This window comes from Cavia porcellus, unplaced genomic scaffold, assembly GCF_034190915.1.
Source record: "Cavia porcellus strain 051 isolate PalLab524CR breed Dunkin Hartley unplaced genomic scaffold, mCavPor4.1 scaffold_3, whole genome shotgun sequence".
NCBI classification, from domain to species: domain Eukaryota; kingdom Metazoa; phylum Chordata; class Mammalia; order Rodentia; family Caviidae; genus Cavia; species Cavia porcellus.
This window is the reverse complement of record NW_026947486.1, coordinates 36,818,801-36,839,533: the sequence shown is the minus strand read 5'-3', so window position 1 is coordinate 36,839,533 and position 20,733 is coordinate 36,818,801. Positions and strand designations below refer to the sequence as shown.

General features: G+C 43.9%; 1 protein-coding gene across 6 annotated transcripts in view; it reads right to left on the bottom strand.

Annotated features, from left to right (window-relative positions):
* Positions 1–335: 335 nt before the first annotated feature.
* The window catches only part of Dlg3 (discs large MAGUK scaffold protein 3), a 65,142-nt gene continuing 44,744 nt past the window's right edge, over positions 336–20,733 (bottom strand). For 3 of the 6 annotated variants that reach the window (XM_063246032.1, XM_005004188.4, XM_063246034.1), the window contains 10 exons: positions 12,291–12,467; positions 11,981–12,056; positions 11,078–11,177; positions 7,571–7,612; positions 6,310–6,360; positions 5,767–5,868; positions 5,091–5,263; positions 4,575–4,684; positions 3,753–3,844; positions 336–2,624 (listed from right to left, as the gene is read on the bottom strand). In XM_063246032.1, coding sequence (XP_063102102.1) covers positions 2,518–2,624; positions 3,753–3,844; positions 4,575–4,684; positions 5,091–5,263; positions 5,767–5,868; positions 6,310–6,360; positions 7,571–7,612; positions 11,078–11,177; positions 11,981–12,056; positions 12,291–12,467 — 1,030 coding nt within the window. In that variant the 3' untranslated portion in view covers positions 336–2,517. Of the gene's footprint in view, positions 2,625–3,752; positions 3,845–4,574; positions 4,685–5,090; positions 5,264–5,766; positions 5,869–6,309; positions 6,361–7,570; positions 7,613–9,190; positions 9,237–11,077; positions 11,178–11,980; positions 12,057–12,290; positions 12,468–20,733 lie in introns of all 6 variants that reach the window. The other 3 variants (XM_003471011.5, XM_063246033.1, XM_003471010.5) reach the window with 3 other exon arrangements.

The window sequence follows — 20,733 nt, the reverse complement described above, 5'->3', positions numbered from 1 at the left end:
GCCAGCAGCTAGCATTCACTGGTCAGTTAGTTTATCACTCCTTTTTTTGTCACAAGCTTTAGTTGCAGCAGGCTTCTCCCTACCTCATGTAGCTTTTAGTAAAATGCCACATTTCACCATCAAGAATGTGGACCATCATTCAGCCTGGTACTTTTCTGGGCTAGGGTAGAACACTGAACACAGGTCTTTCACAAAGTGCCTGTCACACCCACCCATCCCAAGGACGGTCTTCTCACTGAAAGGCCCTTTCAGCTCCAGGCAAATACGGAGTCCTCCCCACTGTGGAGTCCCACCCCATGCTGCTGGGCTGCTTCAAGAAGGTCTCTGAGCCACAATTGATTGCAACTATCGTTTATTAAAAAATATATGTCTCCTTGGAAGGAACACTGGTAAACCAACTAGTGTCATGCTTACTTTGAATCTTTGCTCTTCTTCCCTGGGAAGGAGGGAGGGTAGGAGAGAAAGAGGGCTGAGATCATTACCACCAACATATCACTTGGTTACCACCAAAGAATCAACACTCCCTGCTTAGCTCCCTCACCTGAGTCACGATCAGTTATCACTTGATCCCACTTGCCTTCTCTCCAGTGTACTGCCCAAGGGAAAGCTGCTGCCCCCTTTCCTTATCCTCCTCTGGAGTCCCACACTTTGCAGTTAGCCTTATGATGTTGGTAGGATAACTGGGAACAAATTTTCTAAATTTGGCTGGTAGTGCTTAAAACAATCTTCAACACTGTATTGTTTGCACCAGTCCTAAATTAGTGGCTCAACTCTAGGGCCAAGTATTTCAATGTTCTCCCCTGCATCATCCCTCTGGCATGGAAGTGAGGGAGGCACATTGGCTTCAAAGGAACACAGTGGGATAGGGTAGGGCTAGAACCACACCTACTAGTGGTAGGAAGAAAGGCTCCCTGGACCACAGTCACGGTTATCAAACTCTGGGAAAAAGCCACAAGGTTGCACAGCTCACCAGTAAGCAAGTCTTAGCTCTACAGCTCAAATTTACAGCATTAAAATCTACTTTCTTCCTGATGAAACAGTAAGCTACCAGCTGTTGGTGAGGTGGCTAGATTAGGGCATATGGAGCAGCTGAAAAAAAAATCAAATCAAATCAAACTCATTCTGCGGCTGGCCAAGCCTGGCGCTGTCTTGCTGTCTCAGCAGCATCAGAAGGCAAGTGCCTCCTTGTGCCTGTCTGCAACCCCACAAAGAAACCTTGGCCAAGTCCAGCTCATCCTTTATGGGAAAGTGAAGGGCCAGCATGGGAGTGCAGAGCCCCGGCTCCTACCGTCAGCCCTCACCAGCCCCTGCTCTCCCTCTGCTGCCTGGATGGCCAAGTCTGGGTCACCTACTGTCCCCGAAGGCTTGGCTCATTTAGTACTTCATAAGCTTTTAGAACACTGGCAAATTGGATTCTATGCATTCACTTAAATAGTAAAAGTAAAATTCAGAACAATGAAAAGGCTGACACAGTAGCACAACATGGTTTTGGTTTAACAGCAGCTTAAAAATGAACAAAAAGTTAACCTCTCATGCAGACACATCAGGTGGCATAAAACAATAGGCAATTTTATATGGAGCATAATTAGCCATTCTCTGTCTCTCAGCACACAGGACTGACTGCACCTCAGGAGCAGCAGCTGCTTTGGGGTCAAGTCTCCAACCCTCTTGCCCCAGGCAAAAGCTGTTTCTCTCAGGCCCCAGGCTGACTGCCTCCAGCAAGTTTAGCTCTCAAGAGAATGACAAATGCAAGTGCCCCTGGTGCAGCACCTACAACCATTTACAATCTCTTCCCAAGTAGGTGGGATTCAAGGTGCCACTTGATTGGAATACGAAAATTAAAGCATTTCTCTAACATAGTACCACTGATGAAGTCTCCACAGATTTCCTAGTCCCAATGTGTGTGAATATATATATATATGTATATATATATATATATATATATATACATATATATATATAAAATAGGAGAACGTATAATATATATAATAATTTCTATATATTTTATATAAATTACATATATATATCTATATATAAATAAGATACTTTCTGTTGCCATTACGTTGCACCATTCTGAGCTGCAAGACAGCAGTACAGGTGGGTAGAAATGCCCAGGAGCACCTCATCGCATGGTGCATTTAGCTCACTTCACAAGCCGTGCAGCTGTCCAGAGTGTGTCTTTCCATCAGTCCTCCTTGCTCCTCTTCGTTTCTGCTTGGTTTTTATGAAAACAATGGGTCTGATGGATTTGCACCTGTGCTAGCGCTTGGGAAAGGTCCATGCAGGAATGGGCACAGTCACATGATGAGTGAGATGGCATCATCCCCAAAAATAAACTAAAACAAAAAATCTTAAAAAAAGAAAGAACAGGACTAGAAAACTCAATTTTTGACATATCTAAAAAAGGGGATAAGAACAGTAGTCATTTGTTCTCCCCATAGGGACAGGAATGAAGAGGGAGGAGGGAAGAGGGACTCGATTTCTTCTGTTCACAAGAGAATGGTTGGAGGGGATTCTTCAGAGTTTTTCAGGGGATGGGACCCAAATGTAGTGCCCAGACTGGTCCTCAATGATTTGTTTGATTTTGTTATAAATCTCTTCCAGTGAGTCACCCTGTACAATGGCTAAAGTGGAGAGGAAAACAAAATTATTATTGTGGTCCACAGCATATCCCCCAAGCCCCGGCCATCCTGCCTCTCCCAACAACTCTATGATGCGCCCCCCCCAGCCATGATGGATGCTCACAAAAGTTCAGTTTTGGCTTTGGTTTCACTAGGCAGCTTTCTTCGAGTTCAGGGTAAGAGAAGAACTGGCTAGAAGCCCCTCTTTGAGACAGTGAGACAACGTAGTAGCAAACAGGAAGATGTATTTATTCAAAAGATGTTTACAGAGCACCCACTACATGCCAGACACTGTACTTCATGTTGCTTTTGGCTGCCATAACGCTGGCACCTTGTGATTGATTTTAAAACAGTTTCTCTCAAAGACTGGGAAAATCCCAGTTATCCAGAGGAAGAGCAGAAAACCACAATTTTTTGGCAAGAGGCAATGCTCTTAGGGCTATCACATTTGCTCCATGTCAGAGGTTGGCCCAATAATCAAGGACATGGCTGCAAGTGTTAGAAGAAGCTCAAAATATCTAAAGTATGTGTGGCCAGTTCTGAATTCTTAACAGGATAGCCTGTCAGCACCACCAGCAAGTATTTATTCAAACTGCCGAGCACACACACACATACACATCACTATGCTTTACAAGGTGAAGGATGATCACATAGGAATTTTCCCAACATTTTAGAGGCTGACCTTTTAAAGTAGGTAAGCATATAAATACACACACATGCACACACGCACACATCAACAGACAACTGGAACATCATGCCAAGAAATCACCATTAACAGGTGTTTATTCAGCACCTAAAACATGCAAGGCACAGTATGAGAATAAGAGCTGCAGACAGGGGAAACAAAGTAATAGAGGGCCCTGAAATCTAGGAGGAACAAGAAGACAGAATGAACAAACTAACAATCCAAGCAGCATTTGTTGAACAGTTTACACTCTATAAATTGGTTAAACAGCTACAGCCAGAGTGAAGGAACCTGAGTGCTTTGGAAAGGTTTGGCTCACCAGCTCCAAAGCATCCAGAAATTCTGAGGAAGCTTTCTAAATTCTGTCTAAAGCTCTCTGAGACATTTTCAGGAGCAGTGTCTGGCTAGTACCACAGAACCTGTGCCTGAAGAGCAGGGCTTCTTACCTGTAAAATATTCTCCAAATTCCTGCTCCAATTTCATGGCTTTGTCATAGATCTTATTTGCTTGTTCATATGTCTGCCGTCGGTTCATTTCCCTGCCAACAACACAGAAGAAAAACAGTTCCAAAGGCGATCCTATGTTTCAATTAACATAAACATTTGTTCCAGGTTCCTAAGAATCTGCTAAACTATCCTCACAGAGTGGCCTGTGGCTAACTCCTTCCTCAAACCTTCCAGGTACTCAAAATAGAGGAAGCAGCATGCGGTTGGTGCCACAGCATCAAGTTTCCTTCAAGTTTTCACTACATCCCTTCGACTATAGCTTGTGTCTAGATGTCCTCCAAAGCTTGCTGCAGTCACAGGGGCAGACTTTTGAGAGGTGGATAGATCTAGAGTGTGTAGTGCTGGAATCAAGGGTGTATGATTACTAAATTAGTCCATTGATTGGTTTGCCATAGTTCTGGCTAAGATTTTTTAAGGATATAAGTGCTACAGCTACCATGGGGCATATAGCCCGCATATAATACAAGGGACAGAAAGAGCACTAAGGTGCTCCCACCTGTGCACTTTGCCATGAACTGCTTCTTCTCTGTGATGTCCCTCTGCCATGCCACCCTGCCTTGCAGCCAGCCAATTATGACTTGAAACTTCTAAAAACTGAGCTACAAAAAAAACCTTCCTCCTTTAACTTTGGGTATCATATATTTTTGTCTCAGCAATGAGAAAAGTAACTCAGACAGCTCCCCTGACCAACATGTCACCGTATTCTCCATTTTTTTCGGCACCTTAACCTAGCTGGGCCTCTTAGTCTCAGTAAATACTTACATAAGTGCTTCAATGGACTTGGGCTTGACGAAAATGGCAATGGGATAAAGTTGTGCTTGCTGCAGTCTCTTGATAGCATTGCCAGAAACATCTAAGATGCAATGTTTGCCCTGAAAAAGCAGATTTGTATCAGCCCTCCACTCCCTATCCATCCCACCCCAAAGGCCATTCCAAACGTCCAAGGGGTAAGGAGATGGACAGGGTCACCCAGAGTGGCCCAGAGGATCCTCCCTTGAGGTCCTCAGGCTACACTTTTTGTTTCTACTACCCAGAAAAGGCCATATCTGCCTGGGGGGTGGGGCCTTGATTCCTTAGTAGGTGACGTTCCTGTATGGGTTTCATGAAAGAGAGAGATACTTTTACTGAGAAGGTGGTAACAGGCAGAGCTGCCATAGCTTTAGTCAATAGTACCATTTAGTAGCCCCTGTAGTGGAAGGATAATATAAGTGGAAGCTGGTCTGAGTGTCTCTGCTTTGCTTTTGAGGTATATAAGTAGCAGGCTGCCCCTCTGCTTACCCGTTCTGCCACTGCGCGCACTGACTGGATGCTGGTTCCATAGAGGTTGTCATTGAACTGGCCTGCCTCGATGAACTTGTTGTCCTGGATATCCTTCTCCATCTGCTCTCGGGATACCACAAAGTGGTAGTCTTGCCCATCCACCTCATTATCACGCCGAGGCCGGGTGGTGTCTGAAGGCAGAAATGAAATGTTGCATGGCCCATGGGTGATGACCTGTGCTGAGCCACTAACTCTGAGATCCTCTCCCACCTGGAAGGGCCACAAAGGCATTCTAATAATTTTTCCAATGAGTGAAAGGTAGGGGTGGGAGTAGCACTTGGGACAATATCTCACTTACCTACTTCTCTTCCAGCCTTCAGGGGATGAAGGGTAGAGGTATGGTATATACTCTTTAGTTTAAACTGGACCAGAAAGGTGGGTATCCTGAGCCAAGACTGGCATAGGGTATAAAACTTGCACAAGATTCAGTAAAACTAACAAATGGTTCATCAAATCATGGCCTTCCTGACCTTAGCAATTTTGGGGAAAACTACTGCCGCCAGCTCACTTAGGGTTGTCAGATGTATCTTGTTCCAAAGAGCCCTAGAACCTGATTCCAGACCCTTTTCACAAAAAAAGTGTAGCAATTCCCAGGCACCAAGCCTCACTCCTTTGGGCCTGCCTGAACTCTTACGTGGCACACAGGATCCAAATTTATGTGGGAACTCAGAGATCAGGTCATCGTTGACTCGGTCCTTCATTGGGCCCAAAATGATCACAGGTCTTGCGTAGTGAACTGGGGAGGAGAACGTGGAAACAGTAAACATTGGACCTGCTAGTAGCCTATCCCACCTCCAAGTCTGGCAACAACATGGAGGCTTTGGAGTCACCACTCAACATGGGGAGGCACCCAGGGCCATTCTCTGCCTTTTGACTACATAGAGCCTTTCATTTAAGAATATCTAAGTCTCAAGCAAGTCTGCCTGAAACATCTCCCCTTCCAATAAATTCAGGAGCGATCTTTGCATGGACACCCGCAGCTCAGCAAGGGCATTAAAGAGCAGCTGCTGGAAGAGGGGACTGGGCCTCTTTTAGTGGCAGCAACACCACTGAAGCAGACCTCCCCTAGTCTTCAACAGCCAGGGATAGATGTACAGTAAACCACCTTTCCTCTCATAGCCCCTCCACAGCCACGAAAAAAACTGGCACAATGGCAAGACTCCAGAGGGAGGCTTACTTTCTTGCCGGGTCACTGGTTCATATGACAAAATAGCATCCTCTTGTCCTTCTACAACAAAAAAGGTAGTCAGGTTAGTCTTTCATGATCTGCCTCCCTTTGTACAGCATTCACTTCACCCCACCCAGGCTGTAAAATTGTCTTTTCACAGGGTTTCTGTTTGTCCTGTCTGCTTTCCACTGGCGAAAAGCAGTGGCAGTCCCATGGTCACGGTAGTTCCTAAAACTGCCACAATTTTTAGCAACCATTCTTACAGGTAACAGTCAGTTATATTCAGTGGATCCCTTGCTCTAGAAAGAACCACAGGGATACATCAATTGGCTGACACACACTTGTCCAAGTCCCTTTACCTACAGGCAGGAGTCAAAGCACTCATGCAGGCCCACAAAGCTGCAGCCTAACTTTGCCCTTTTAAGGGTGGGTCTACCTACCCTCCCCCAACAAGTACCCAGAAAAATGGTACATGGCTGGGCTTAGGTCCTCAGTGCCCTTGAAGAGCAATGCTGAGCTTACTCTTTCTTCATGGTGGAGCTCCATGTAGCCTGGCAATGATGAGGTTTTCCTGAAAGAGTCACCAAGCCACTTGGCATTGGGAATGTGGAGGTCTCAAGTAGCTGACAGCAAAATCATGGAAAGCAGTGATATCTGCATCAAGACCCAGTATGCTTGCTAAAAGGTTTTTTTCTCAGTCTAACTCTTAGCAGGTTTTTCAAGATTTCTAGTCACCACATCTCCTGAAAGGCCATCATTACCAAAAGAGTCATAAGATTTAAGTTTTAATTTCTCTAGTATAGTCAAGGGATCTCCCAAGGAAAACTGGGTTATTTCCTTCCTAACCATAGACTCACACCACAGACAAGGAGGTCCAAGCAACCTGGAAAGGTGAATTCAGGATAGCATCCCATAGGAACTACATCGCTTTTGGTCTCTGAACAAATCTGAAAAGCTGGGAACATCTTCAGCCTACAGCACACATGACAGGGATTTTCTTCTTGGTAATTCAGCCTTCTTAGAATGCAGGGATGCTTTCAAGTCAGATCTTAGCTAGAACTATAGGGCTTACACTCTCCTCCAATCCACAGGACAAACTCCATCCCACAGGGACAAAGAACTGGCCATGGCATTTCCAAGGTCTCAAAGTGCACGTGGCTAAAAGGAGCAGCAGCCTTTGAGCAGGAATGGCAGCCATGCAATACTGGAATGAGGATGGCTGAGACACACGGCAGAGCTACATGACATGGGGGGAATGACACACACTTACTGGAACTGCTTTCGCTGTCACTGGTGTTGGATGTCACTCCCTCTGCAAGCCAACAAGAAAGAGACTCCAATTCAGAACACACCACTGAGAGGTCACATGCAGCACAAAACTCAAATGCTCCAGGAGTGAGACATAGAGCTGTCAACTGAGCCAGGCCACAGCAGGCCCGCCACATCCAGACCACCAACTGGGAGGCAAGGCTCTAATCCTGATGCCCTGGCTACCTCCTACTTGTCCCCAGAGCCCTTTCCATTTGCCAAGTCCCTCCCTTAGCACTAGAAACTTCACTTCCTTCAGCAAAACTATTCATCTAAATCAAGTGAATTGACTTGGATGATTTCAAAATCCTATCTTAAAATGCAACTACCAAGGTTAATAGCAGGAAAGGAAAGGAAGGGACAGTTGCAGGGAGAAGTTCAGGGACCATGCCACTCATGAATTTCCTCCCAAGATCCCACCCCAAAGTATGGAATTGCATGGTGTGCCACAGCTAAGCAGCTAAGTGCTAGATGGGGTGAGCAGTTACCAGTATCCTTTTGTGGCCCCACAGCCCTTGTGCCACTGCTTCTAAGGAGAGCTGGGCTTTAGCAGAGATGTGCCTCCATCCACCACAAGAAAGACCTCAAAACACAGGCAACAAACCAACACAAATATCTTGAGGCCAGACAGTACTTCTGCCTCAGAGAGCTGTAGTCTGCCCATCTTTGAGTATGGGTATAGAAAGTTCAAGCAGAGAGCCACTTTCACAGGGGGCAAAACAAAGCCCACCCTCCTGCAGCGACAGGCAGATGAAGATGAGACATGGACACACCAAACTATGGAGACATGCTGCTCATTTCAGCCAAAACCACACTGCTCCAGACCACGATGTGCCGTGCTCCCTAGCCCTAGGAAGGACCTTCTGAATTCCCACCTGTGGCTAGTTTCTAAACAATCCCTGATGAAACTCCTTTACCTTTGGCCTTTAAGATTTATTGAAGGACAGTACACATTGACAAAAGCCACCTGACAGGGCCATATATCTACCTATACTCCTGCCTCATCATCCAGGTCCTTTAGGTTTCCATTATGGAATTATTTTCCAAAATGGAGAGGTCAAAGTTTTCTTGCAGTATATGATCCATAAACGGCACTTGATCTGCAGAGGTAGAGCAGGTACTAGTGGGTACAGAGGTTCACTGCACTCTTGCCCCAAGTTAAGGGGACGCTAAGGGCTGCAGTCCTTCAGCCTAGTTCTTTAAAGTGTTATCCCTGAGACAAAAATCCAACCAGCAAGTGCCCTCCTCTTGATCAGAGGTTGGACATTAGCTGAGTGCTCACCCTAGCCCTGCACTCAAACCCACCCATCTTCTGAGGTGAGATACCAGGCTTGGGCCATACCACTTGAAAGTATAGAAGGTAAACACAGACATAAATGCTAGGGATCTATCAGGGTATCAGATACTGAGGGAAAAAGTGCAATATTTAGAATCATATGTACTTCCCCATGCCATGGGAACAGAGTTCTCACAAACACTGTCCTCCCATCACCCTTCACCCTCACCCATGTCCCTTACACCCCCACCCCTGCTATTTCCACTCACGCCACAATATAGTTAATGGTGTGTAAGTTTCACTTACTCAGGTTCTTTGCTCCATAAAAATCGTCACTTAACCCAGGGAAGTCCTGATTTCACAGACAGCAAGGACAGAGAGGGGAAAGGGAAGGTGGGAAGAGAATTAGGGAAAAGAGAAAAAAAACAGAAAAAAGACAAGGGAAGGAAGAATACAGAAGCAAGTGAGCATTAGTGACAGAAGTATGAAACGCCGTGAAGATCTAGAACTACAGCAAAGTGAAGAATTTTGCTACAGAAAGAACATTCTAGATGAGGTAAGATACCTGGACTTGCTGCTACTCATAGTTTGCTACCAGAAGGCTTTGGAGTAGACCAGTTTCCAAGGTAATCTACAGCCATAGGTCCACAGAAAACAGCAGGTGACACTCCAAGGCTAAGAGTACCTGCTTTGACCAAACATGTAGCTGCAGAGCACAAGGTCTCTGCTCTGCCCTTGAAATCACATTTCATTCTGTGGGTATATGAAAGAAATATGCCCCTGTGTGCCCCAAGTTGGCAGAGACAATTACTGTCACCTCAAGAAGCTTTTGCCAGTACTGCCTTACTCTGTCCAGATCCCTCAAGGAAAGCTTCCTGTTGTCTAGGGTGTGATTTCCAAAGCTGCCTGGATGATCTGGGCTTCTGGAGAACAGGGGTAGAAAGTTAAAACTGTTTCATCCAATGGACATCCACTAGCCCCCACTTGAGCACTGAGCAGAGACATTTCTCCAGGCTAAGTTTAATCTAGAGCTTCTGGGGCTAAATAGTAAAACTGTGGTGACATCATCTCAGGCCTCCATCTTAGATGACCTCATACTACTCAGAAGTAAAACAACTTCCTCTGTCACTTGGTACTGAGGGACTCTAGGATGATGAGACCCAGTCTTCGTATGGACACGGGCACCTTGTACCAGGTACACTGCAGACAGCAACAACTCACACATACCATGAGTGTCACTCAGGCAGGCCTAAATAAAGGCCATTTCCTGTTATAACTAGACAGTCTCTTGCCAGTTCCATCAGCCCAGACTGTAAGATCCCTCCATGTAAGACAGAGGAGTCACTGGGAAATGAAAGATGTTTACTATTCACAATGACACAAATCAGAAACTATGAAGCCTGACCTGATGATTAGCTTAGGGTCAGAACAGTTAAGTTTTGAAACATATGGTAGAGTCAGAAGACTTATCAAGACTAAGTTGGTTCTTAAAGTTAATATAGTTCAGCATTAGAGTTCTATTCCTACCAAATCGGCTTTGTGTTTTTCAATAAATCTTTATTTGAACTATGTTGAACAGTACTGCTTCCACATGAACTCATTTATCCAGGGAGGGTTTTCTTTAAAAACTGGCTCTGCAGGCCCTTTAGGATGACAGTGAACCCATTTCAAGTCCTGTGAATGCCTTGTGTGCTTAGGCATAAGTGTGGGATTCCAGAAGCAGCCCCATCTTCAGGAATCTTGGAAAGGATAGGATCTTCTCTTGACATAGATGAGTGAAGTTAAGGGAAAGAAAACACAAGAGGAAGGAGCTAGGAGAGCAATACCCAGTCCCTTGACCTTATTCTCTTCAAAAAGCATTTTTCTAACCCTGACACTGGCTAAAAACTGCTCCTCACCACCACAGCAGAGCTCCATCTGGCACTTTCAATGCCAGTGCCAGGAACTTCCTGGAGGTTGGCCCTGAGATCAGTCCTACCTCAGATCCTCCAACATTCATTCCAAGTGAGGAGCTGGACAAATAAGCCCCAACATCTCCCCACACAGGCCAATTTCTGCCCTGACTGTGAATAAACAGGTGTGCACAAGCAGGTGCTCATGCCCTCGCCCAGACTCCTCCTGAGGGAAGGCACAACTGAGGACAAGAGGGCGGGGCTTCAGACAGTCTGCTCTCTGGACTCTGCTGCTACTTACGTTCCTGTATGCTGCACTCCTGGGCCATGTTTTCTTTGCTCTTGTAAAATGGAAATTTTCGAGAGAGGCGAAAACTCTTTTTACGTTTCGTTTTGATCGACTGTGAAAGAACATGAAGATGGAGGGGAAGGACAGAAGAAAAAAAACAGAACAATGGATTTTAAAGCATGCAAGAAAAACTAAAATGGAGACAATGATGAGCTAAATAAAAGATCATCTCTCACAAATGGAGTCTATGAGATTAAATGAAAGTTGATGTAAGAGGAAAATTATGTTTACAGGAAAATGTTGTAGGGATGTTAAGAGGTATCTACCTAGTCCAGCCTCACACCATTCACTGGCACTTCCTAAAGAACAAAGGTTACTGGAGCCTCCTGGACACATGCCCTAAGGTGCCACTGATAGACAAACAGTCATCTACTCCATGCCTCTCTTTCCTCTACAGCTCCAGAAGTTCTTTGTCTGCAAAGCTCATAGAAGAAAAGGGGTGAATGGAAAGCCCGCCTGCCTTGTGTATTCTAAAGGGAGGTGGGTGCGCCGGGGCAGGCATTCTGGCAAGATGAAACCAGGTTATGCTCAAGGTACACACAGTTTCAACAGGGTGTGTGGCCAGGGAGACACACCCACAAGTGGTTGCACATTTCTCAGGCAAGTCAGCCAACTCCAACACATCTTCCACAGCCAATAACCCAGGGGAGGGGCCCAGACTAGTTGTAGACTGTAAGCACTCCCTCTCTTTGCTTTCAGAAAAATAGTCAATTTCCTGATAGGAAAGAGCCAGCTCTCTGAAAAAAAAAAGACATGTATGTACTCCCCAGTCCTCTCATACATCAGATCAAACACCAAGCCTCTCAACCCTCTTCACATTCTGACTGTTTTCCTTAGGGGTCAGTCCCCACTTACCCTGTTAGACTCAATCATTCCCGTCCTGGCATGGAACTTCACAGTTTTCAATCGAGCTCGTTCTTTCTTCTCCACCCTGTTTGGGAGTCAGAAAGAAGTCCTGTTCCTGCCAGTACATGGTCTTAGCAGTGGCAGCAGGCACAGCAGTCACTCTTTGGCTCACTGAATGAAAACCTGAGTATCAAATTCTACCAAAAAGGCATAAACAGGAATATATGCTATTCTCCAGAAACTTATAGCACAATAGGAAAACAAGACAGACATCAGTAAGAGGCCTGAGAAGGTCTCACTCATGATCATGACAACTCACCTCTTCTTACTGGGGATCACACCAATCTGCTCGCTCTCTCCATGTGGGGTCACCAGCCTTGCCTGCCACCACTCATCATCAGAGGCATTAATGACATGCAGAATGTCACCATAAGAGAAGCTGAGCCCCTGGCTTGGTAGGCAGCTGTCCCGTGTTCGGTCATAATCAAACAGGGCCCTGAAACATACAGTAAAAGATGAAATCATCACTTCAACCCTCCAGTCCTGGAGGCAGGTACCTGAAAGCCTGCCAGAGGAAGGCCAATCCCCCTAGCACAGAGGTGTCAGTTTCGCATCAGATAGGAGGGACTTCTCTGAGACACTGCACCTTTCTTTTAGTCCCCCAAATGGAAAACACAGTTGATTTTCAAGAAATATCCTATTTCCCCAACAAAGGGAATAAGAAAAATATATTTTGAATTCCAGCTTCTTGATACAAGGAGGAAGCCCAAATTAGAACCCACTGACTAGCCCTCACACATTGTGGGAAACCAGCTCTACTGATGGGGCCTGTCAGTTTACAGACATATTTTTGCAAAGTAGTTAGAGACAGAACCCAAAAAAGGTTAACTACAATCCCAAACAATGAACAGTAAGAGACTTACTACTCTTACATTTGTACCTAATGCTGCAGAATTTTAAAAGGCCCCTGTATTCCAAGGCAGCCAAGGAAAAAGCTAACACTAACATATAACTATGGCAATCTAGGAGCAAGGAACCCCAAAGTCTCCTGATTCACTCATTTTCATTTATACATGTAAGAATACAGGTTCTGGGAAAAAGAATAATTTGACCTAGACTACACATCTAAGTACATGGGACAGAACCCAAGTCCTCTGACCAGACATGCTATTGGTCTGGATCTAGAATGTCCCCTGGAAAGTTCAGAGGTGGGGGGTTGGAAGATGATAGGGGTGCTCTACTCCTCAGTGGATTCATCCATTGATGAGTTCATAGCTAAATGTGCTCCTAGGAGATGGAGGCTGGTTGGAAGAGGTGTGTCATGGTGCATGTGCCTTTGGTGGGGGTACATCTCCTTCCCCAGCACCTCCCTTCTCACTCTAATTCCTGACCATAAAGTGAACAACTTTTCTCCAGGGTATTTCTTTCTTGGAGCCAGCCAACCATGGACTGAAACACCAAAACTATGTGCCAAGTTAAACTTATCATCCTTTAAGAGGTAGATGTCATGTGTTTTGTCCCAGCATCAGGAAAGCTGATTAATACACATATTCTTATACATTTTGTGACATGCTATAAGTAAAAAAGAGTAAATAAATAAAGGAGTTGGTGGGCGAAGAAGGGTAGGAAGCTATACCGTGCAGGCAGGCTCGTGGAAAAAGAGTAGACCAGCTAGGCTACAGTTGAAAGTCCAAGACATGAGGTTAGAAATAAAGCTTGAGGCAAACTTCGGAAGGCCTTGAATAGACCTAATCCTGTGATCTCTGAAAATCTGAGGGTAGGGAAGCAGTACACCAAAAGAACCTTGGAAACATTAATCTGATCTCATATGCAATGGGACAGTGGGGAAAAGGAAAGATTCAGAGGCAAATGTAAGACAAGTTCCAAGTTCAATCCTAACCCCAGCCCTAGGGAGACTGGGCTGGTTCTTAATGCCAGCTTATTTCCAAGAACTAACTCACCTGGGATAGTCTATTTTTTCTTATCCACTAGAGGTACTTCTCTTACGGAATCATGACAAATGGGGGGCATCAGTGAAAAGTTGTGTCTTTTTTCTTTCTGTAATCTAAGCTATATCCATCTACATCATATCTTGTAACATAAGTGTTTTCATACTTCTGTACAAACACAGTCCAGGAGATTGTCTAGAACCCAGTTCCTATACTTCCGCTTCTACTTGCAATCTAGTGGTCTCTGCCTCAGCTGGAAGTTCTATGTCTCCATAGTATGTCTCCATGTGCAACCCCAAATTAAAGAAAATATACAAAATCCTAGAATAGTATATCATCTACTTTTTGAAGTTCTTGAGACAGAATCCTTAAAACTCAGTGTCAGAGCTGGGTGTGGTGGGGCACACCTGTAATACCAGCACTCAGGAGGCTGAGTCAGAAGAATTGCAAATTTGAGGCCAACCTGGGATACACTGAAAGACTTCATCACAAGCAAACAAACAAACCAACAAATGTCAAGTGATTTGAAAATGAAAATATCCAAACCTTTAACAAAAATCCTTTTATTTCCCTCAGTGTACCCACTTAAAGAAGTAAGAACAGAGGCAGAGGTCAATAATAAGGAGGTGAGGTCTTTCATAGGCTCCTTCCAAGAGTCAAATTGGAGTAAGTTCATGATAGGATTATATGCAGAAGATGAGAAGTATAAAACAAAAGAGGCCTTTATTCTGAGAACACGGAGAGACAGAACCGACCCCACCCCACCCTGGAGTCCAGCTTTCTCTCTGGCGGGTATGTAAGTAGCCTCGGTTTGGGGTGGATCCTAAGGGAGCATCAGGGATGCTCCGGTGGCCCATTGGTCCTAGGTTTGGCGCCATAGGTAAGTTCCCAGGGGCGGGGAAGATGGTGTCACAGGTAAATTCCTAGGGGTGGGGGAGATAGGAGCTCTTTGGTTCCGCCTTTAAGGCTTCACCAGCTACAGTGTCCTGTCTGGGCCAAAAACCTTTCAGTTGACACTTCAAAAATTCCATGTGTGCTAAAGCAAGGCAAGCATCTGTCAGCCATTTCTATGAAGATTGGTGTATAAGGCAACCTTACTCAAAGTGACTTTGAGAAACATTTCCACTATGGACTTCAAAATTTGAGAACAGAACTTGGATTAAGTTTGAAATGATTGATAGATTAGTTTGAGAAAGATGTAAGACAGCAAAATGCATTAAGAGAGTATGTAGAAGATTAGAATATAGAGTTTACTGGTTACAAGTTTAAAACACAATACATATTTTTGCATCTCCTTGAATCATGCCTGACCTTTGGTAACCATAGTAACTAGCTATAGAACATATGATATAGTTAATGTGAACATGTTTCCTGGGTGCCAGGAATCCAACTATTTGTAATCTTTACGCATCTGAGATTTAAATAAAATTAATGTAACAGCTTATTTCCAAGATTAATATCAGGTACCTTACAACATTAAAACACGTACCATACAAGCTAAGTAAAAACAAGAGATTGAATGTTTCAACAAGAATGACAGTTGATACCAGTGAATGCTGGGAACTGTACTGTTTGATTTGTTTTTTAACCATTACAAGTTTCTTTTACAACTGCCAAAAAATGTGATTCATTTAAAAAGAAAGTGGGGAAACAAATATACTGAGCACCAGCTTGAGTCATTTACCTCTGAAGAAGTCCATGCTTGGCTCTAAGATCCCTGACAAACAAGGACCATAAAAGGAAGTTGTGTAACTCCAATTTCTGCATAAAAAAATGGTACCTGAACCCATCTGTATTTTTTTAATGAATCTATGAGTGATGACTGAGCAAGAAATATTGAGCAACAGGATGGACAATGATTTTTTTTAAAAAACTTATGACTTTGCTAAGTCATATATAGAAGCAGAATGTCTGAATTTGAAATTCTGAACTATAATATTCTCAGTTCTGAACAAAAAAGCTGAATTAACAATTTCCTTTTCTATCAATCAGAACTACAAATAGGTAAAGAACTCTGCAAATTGGAGCTTTTAAAAGGCCACTTTTTCAATTTTTATTAAAGAAAATTCTTTATATAGTTTTCTAGTTTCCTGTCAGCCATATCATTAGACTGAGTCTAGGCCTTTCCTAGATCTTCTCTACCAGGCTAAAGATTTCCAACTTTTTCACAGTTCCTTCCTTTGTCATGATTTTGATCTGTTTTCCAAATCCATGATGTGGATTTTCTCTAAATCCACTCTGTCTCTTTGCCTACTGTATCAAGAACTAGAAAACTTCCTCAAAGATAAGGCCTCCTGCAGAGTTGTGAGGTGGGCAACTCTCAGACAAGGACTTTCAAATTTCAGAAAATTTCATAAATTCTTAGTCATAGTCATGTGTATTTTTTTAAGAGCTAATTCTTCACTTGGCGATGTCCAGCAAATACTCCTGTTCCATTTTTTCAGTACTTGTTGGGTCATCTTTCTGTGGGGCACTGTGTTAGACATATGGGAAATACAAAACCAGAATAAGCCCCTGACCTTGTGGAATTTGGCTGCCAGAGTGTATAGAAGCTGAGTGTGTCATGGTGAGAGGCATGAAAGGAGGTTACACATAGGCCTGAAAGCACTCACAGGGAACAAGATCACATCTGGTTCGAGGAAGTTTCAAGATCTGCATTTTGAATTGGGCCTCAATGAGTAGTAGGGATTCCAAGGGAAGCCGGAGGGACAGATCCTTCTAGAGGGAACAGAGGTAGTGAGAAAACCTTCTAGGGAAAATAGAGTAAACAAAGGCCTGGCGGCAAAAGGCACAGGGTGCATTCAGAGAGCATCACTGGGTGGCCAACAATGGCAGGGTGTGGCCTAATGACAGACAGCCTGGCCCATTCAGCTAAGGAGTGTGACATCCACTTAGTAGGCCTTGTGTGACCTACTTCATTACTTTGAATTTTATTATTACTGGGCTAAACTTTCATGTGGGAATGAATCCAGTAAAAGACAAGAGGTCAGAGTGTTAAAAGTCAAACAATCTCTTACATGCCATGTATTTCATGTAATCAGAAAAGGTATGGAAATTAGACCTTATTAAATTTTTAAATCTGTCAACTATCTTCTTAAGAGCTTTAAGAAGCATGCTAAACTGTGGCCATTTACCAGTGAGGATCTCTGTCAGGAATAGCCTGGTACCCTAATGAAGTGACAGAGCAAAAGGGAGGAGGAGCTCATTTCTCCAGGTCACTGACATTCCCTCCCCTCCTGTCTGTCTTCTGGGCAGGTTATAAGAAAGTCAGGGTAAACACTGTTCCTTTTAAGCAGACTGATCCACTGTCCCCAAAGTGAAAGCCTATACATGTGAGGCCCAGATGCCGCAGCAACCAACCATTTTAACCTCAGATTCAAAAGGTAGGCAAGAAAAAAGCAAACTTATTTGTGTTCATACACCTAAAGAAAAGCTGTAATCAACCAATCTGTGACCCTGTATGTGTGTCTGTGCTACATGTGAGCTTATCTGACAAGAGGATGTGTGAGGAGCCTACAAAACTCAAAAACTCATTCTTTCTTGGTCTAGATAAAAATAATTTAATAGGAGTCTCTGAGTTAATGACTAGTGAGGTCATGAGAGGGCACTGCTTATGGAAATATTGCTACTTCCAGACCATAGCTACAGTGCTTATGTACATGACAGATGACCCCTTGGCCCTGAATACATTCCTCCTTAGTTATGGCTGTACACCTCTAGGAGGCAAAAGAGAACTGGATTTTGTTGGTTTCTGGGTGTTCCTGCAATTTTTTTAAACATCTAGGCCAGACCAGAAAAATGTATTATTTTAAGAACAGGATAAAGAGTGAGGCCCAGGGAAAACAAAAGTGACAGAAGGCAACAAAGAAGTCTTCCAGAACCACACTACCACCCTGAGGAGTAGATGCAACTTGCTCATGTGTGTGGATTGGGGTCTGAGCACCCCCCCAGCAGTCTTTAGCACTCCAGGCTTCAAGGCCACTTCCTGCCTCCTAAGGAGAAGGTGTTCCCAAAGGTCTTAAGACTGGGTCTTAAGCTGTGCTGCTTAAGAGGAGCTTTCAAATATCCCATGAGAGGCACACACCCACTCACGGGGATAATACATATGGTGTTCTGGGGGACTCTGCCAATCTTCCTTTCAGTTGGGTTCTCTCTGCTGGATGGGAAAGAAAGAATGTAATTGGCTCTAAATAAATAGATTAGCAAACAAAGTCTTTGTAGTTCAGATCCTAAATGGTGTGGTTTGGGTATGAAAGACCTGGGCAATCATAAGCACCTGGCACAGCCACCATGGTGTATTAGCAAACTGGAATGCAACAAAAATGGCAATTACCAAAGAAACTGGTCAGGCAGGTTTCTTCACACAAAGCCAACAAGAGTATTTTAACACTAATGACCTCAAAAGCAAAGGACTGTTTCCAGCTAAACTCACCTAGTATTGGGCCCACCTCCCTACCTGCAGACCAGGCCATCTCTAAGAGCCCAGAGATTCTGAGATTCAACTGTCAGTCCTCTCAACTCCCTCAGAAACTCTTCTGAAATCCAGCTCAAGTTTTTCCCTGCTTTTTGACCTGCCCATTTATATAATGCATTTGGCACCAACCCTTCTTTGTATTTTATGCGTATTTCAATTTAATCCTCACATGGTTCTTTTTTGAACTTTCATATATCATCAACATAGAAGCTTTTAATGAACTGAGACCAAGTCCAGCACTCCACATGAGGTTCTCAGTGCTTATGAGTGGCAGATGAGACCAAACTACTGAACAGAATGACCTCCCCATTATCAGTCTCATAGTAGGCCCAAGTAAAAGGTGAGTTGGAGGATATCACTTTCTTCCTCCGGCCAGAAAGTACTGGATAAAAGGCATGTATTATTTGACGCCTGAGCAGCCCATTCCTTGCCTGGCTATATAATGCATGCACAGAAAACCATAAAGCAGCAGTTACCCATCAGCCCTTTACCTGCATAGGAAAGTTAGAATTTCCAGCAGCTTCTGAAGAGTAGTCTAAAATCCGAAACCTGAGTGCTCAGGGTGGGTCATCCCAAGAGGAAAGAGTAGAGTGAGTCAGGCTTCCCCAGTACACCTTGAAGAGTACAGGGAGAGCAGACAAGGATACCTACTCCTTAGTCTATTCAAAGCTTCATGCCTTAGAGGGTAACTCTGAAGTTGGAGAGACATTCAAGGACTAGTCATTCCATAATGATTAACTGTTTAGGACTAAAATAACCTACAGATGATAGGATGAGTTGAGGAATTATGAATATAGGCCAAGGACTAATATTTTTTGGGACAAGGCAGTTCCAGAAGTCACTAATTTAGGAAACTGTCCTGCCCTCTGGCAGTCCTGAACACTTAGGTACATTGTTGTTGCTGTTAAAATACATTATTATCATGGCTGGTGTTGTAGTTCAGTGACAGAGGCTTGCCTAGTATGCAAGTGGCTTCAGATTTGATTCCCCAGTGCTGCAAATAAAAATACATACATACATACATACACACATGCATATTAGTGCCATTTCCAAATCTTGTCAGATAGTGAAGCTTGTCAATATTGCCTTGTTGGCAATACTGAAGCTAATTAATGAAGAAGACAAAGTCACACTCTACCAAGCACCGCCCTGGGCAAAACACAGAGTAGTTGACAATTAATGTCTGCTGTTGACAGGAAGGAGCACTCTTCAGCCAGCCTTCTTTGATGATCAAGCCAATATTTCTTGAATCAAGACTCCAGATTCCACAACATGATTTCCTCCCCAGAGTAGGAAAAAGACTGGCATAGCAGATGGCCAGTCAGGAGGCTAGGATTCCCCAACTGCCTTCCTACTGTCCTTTGGTTGCAAAGAACACAGTCAGCCTAACCTGACAGATTTGCAAAGGCTTTCTCTGTCTACAATTGTACTCTGAGCCTCCTGGCACCCAAAAAAGATCATTCATTCATTCACAAAATAAATAAATAAAATCAGTCCTCCATGGCATTGTAATCTATCCAGCATCTTTGTACTGCCTTCCCATGCAAATGACCTGAGCTAAACACCTAATCATCTGAACCTTGAGCCCAAGACTCAAGACAGGTAGTTTCTGTGGTCTCTTCCAGTGGGCAAATTCATGTGCAGGGCAAAAGCCTCAGGCCAGGCAGACAGATAGGCTTGGCTCATCTTGCTGATCCACTTAAGATCTGATTCTATGTACCAAATCCCCATGATCAATATAATCATTATGTACTACAAATGCGTACTAATAAAAACAAAAATTTGAAAAAACCCCATCTGATTCTAGTATGGTGAAGGGTGAAGAAGGCTTTTCTCCTTCCTTCTTTCTTTCTTTGGTTCTTTGAGACAAGGTCTCACTATGCAATGCAGGTTGACCTTGAACTCACTGTGTAGCCAAGGCTGGCCTCTAACTCATGGCAATCCTTCTGCCTCAGCCTTATGAGTGCTGAGACTATAGGCTTGTGCCAACAAACTTAGTAGCTTTTCTCATTAAATCCTTTGTGACTTGTAAAGCTTAAAACCAACTTCCATTTCCCCAACACTTATCTTTTCTTCTTCCTCTTACTTTTGCTCCACAAATCCCATTACCCCATAGTTAGTACAGCTGTAGCTCCCTAGGGTTTTACCTGCTCTAGCCTCAGTGCAGCTGTAAACAGGCATTATTTACTTCAAAATAGCTTTGCAAACCTATGCATTTCAGAGGGTGGAACCCAGGAGAAGGGAAGGGAAGAGAGATGTCAGAGTGAGAAAGAACAGCTAAAAGAATTGGAGGTGAAACTTAAAATTGAAAAGGTTGCCTTCAGGGCTGGAGTGGCACA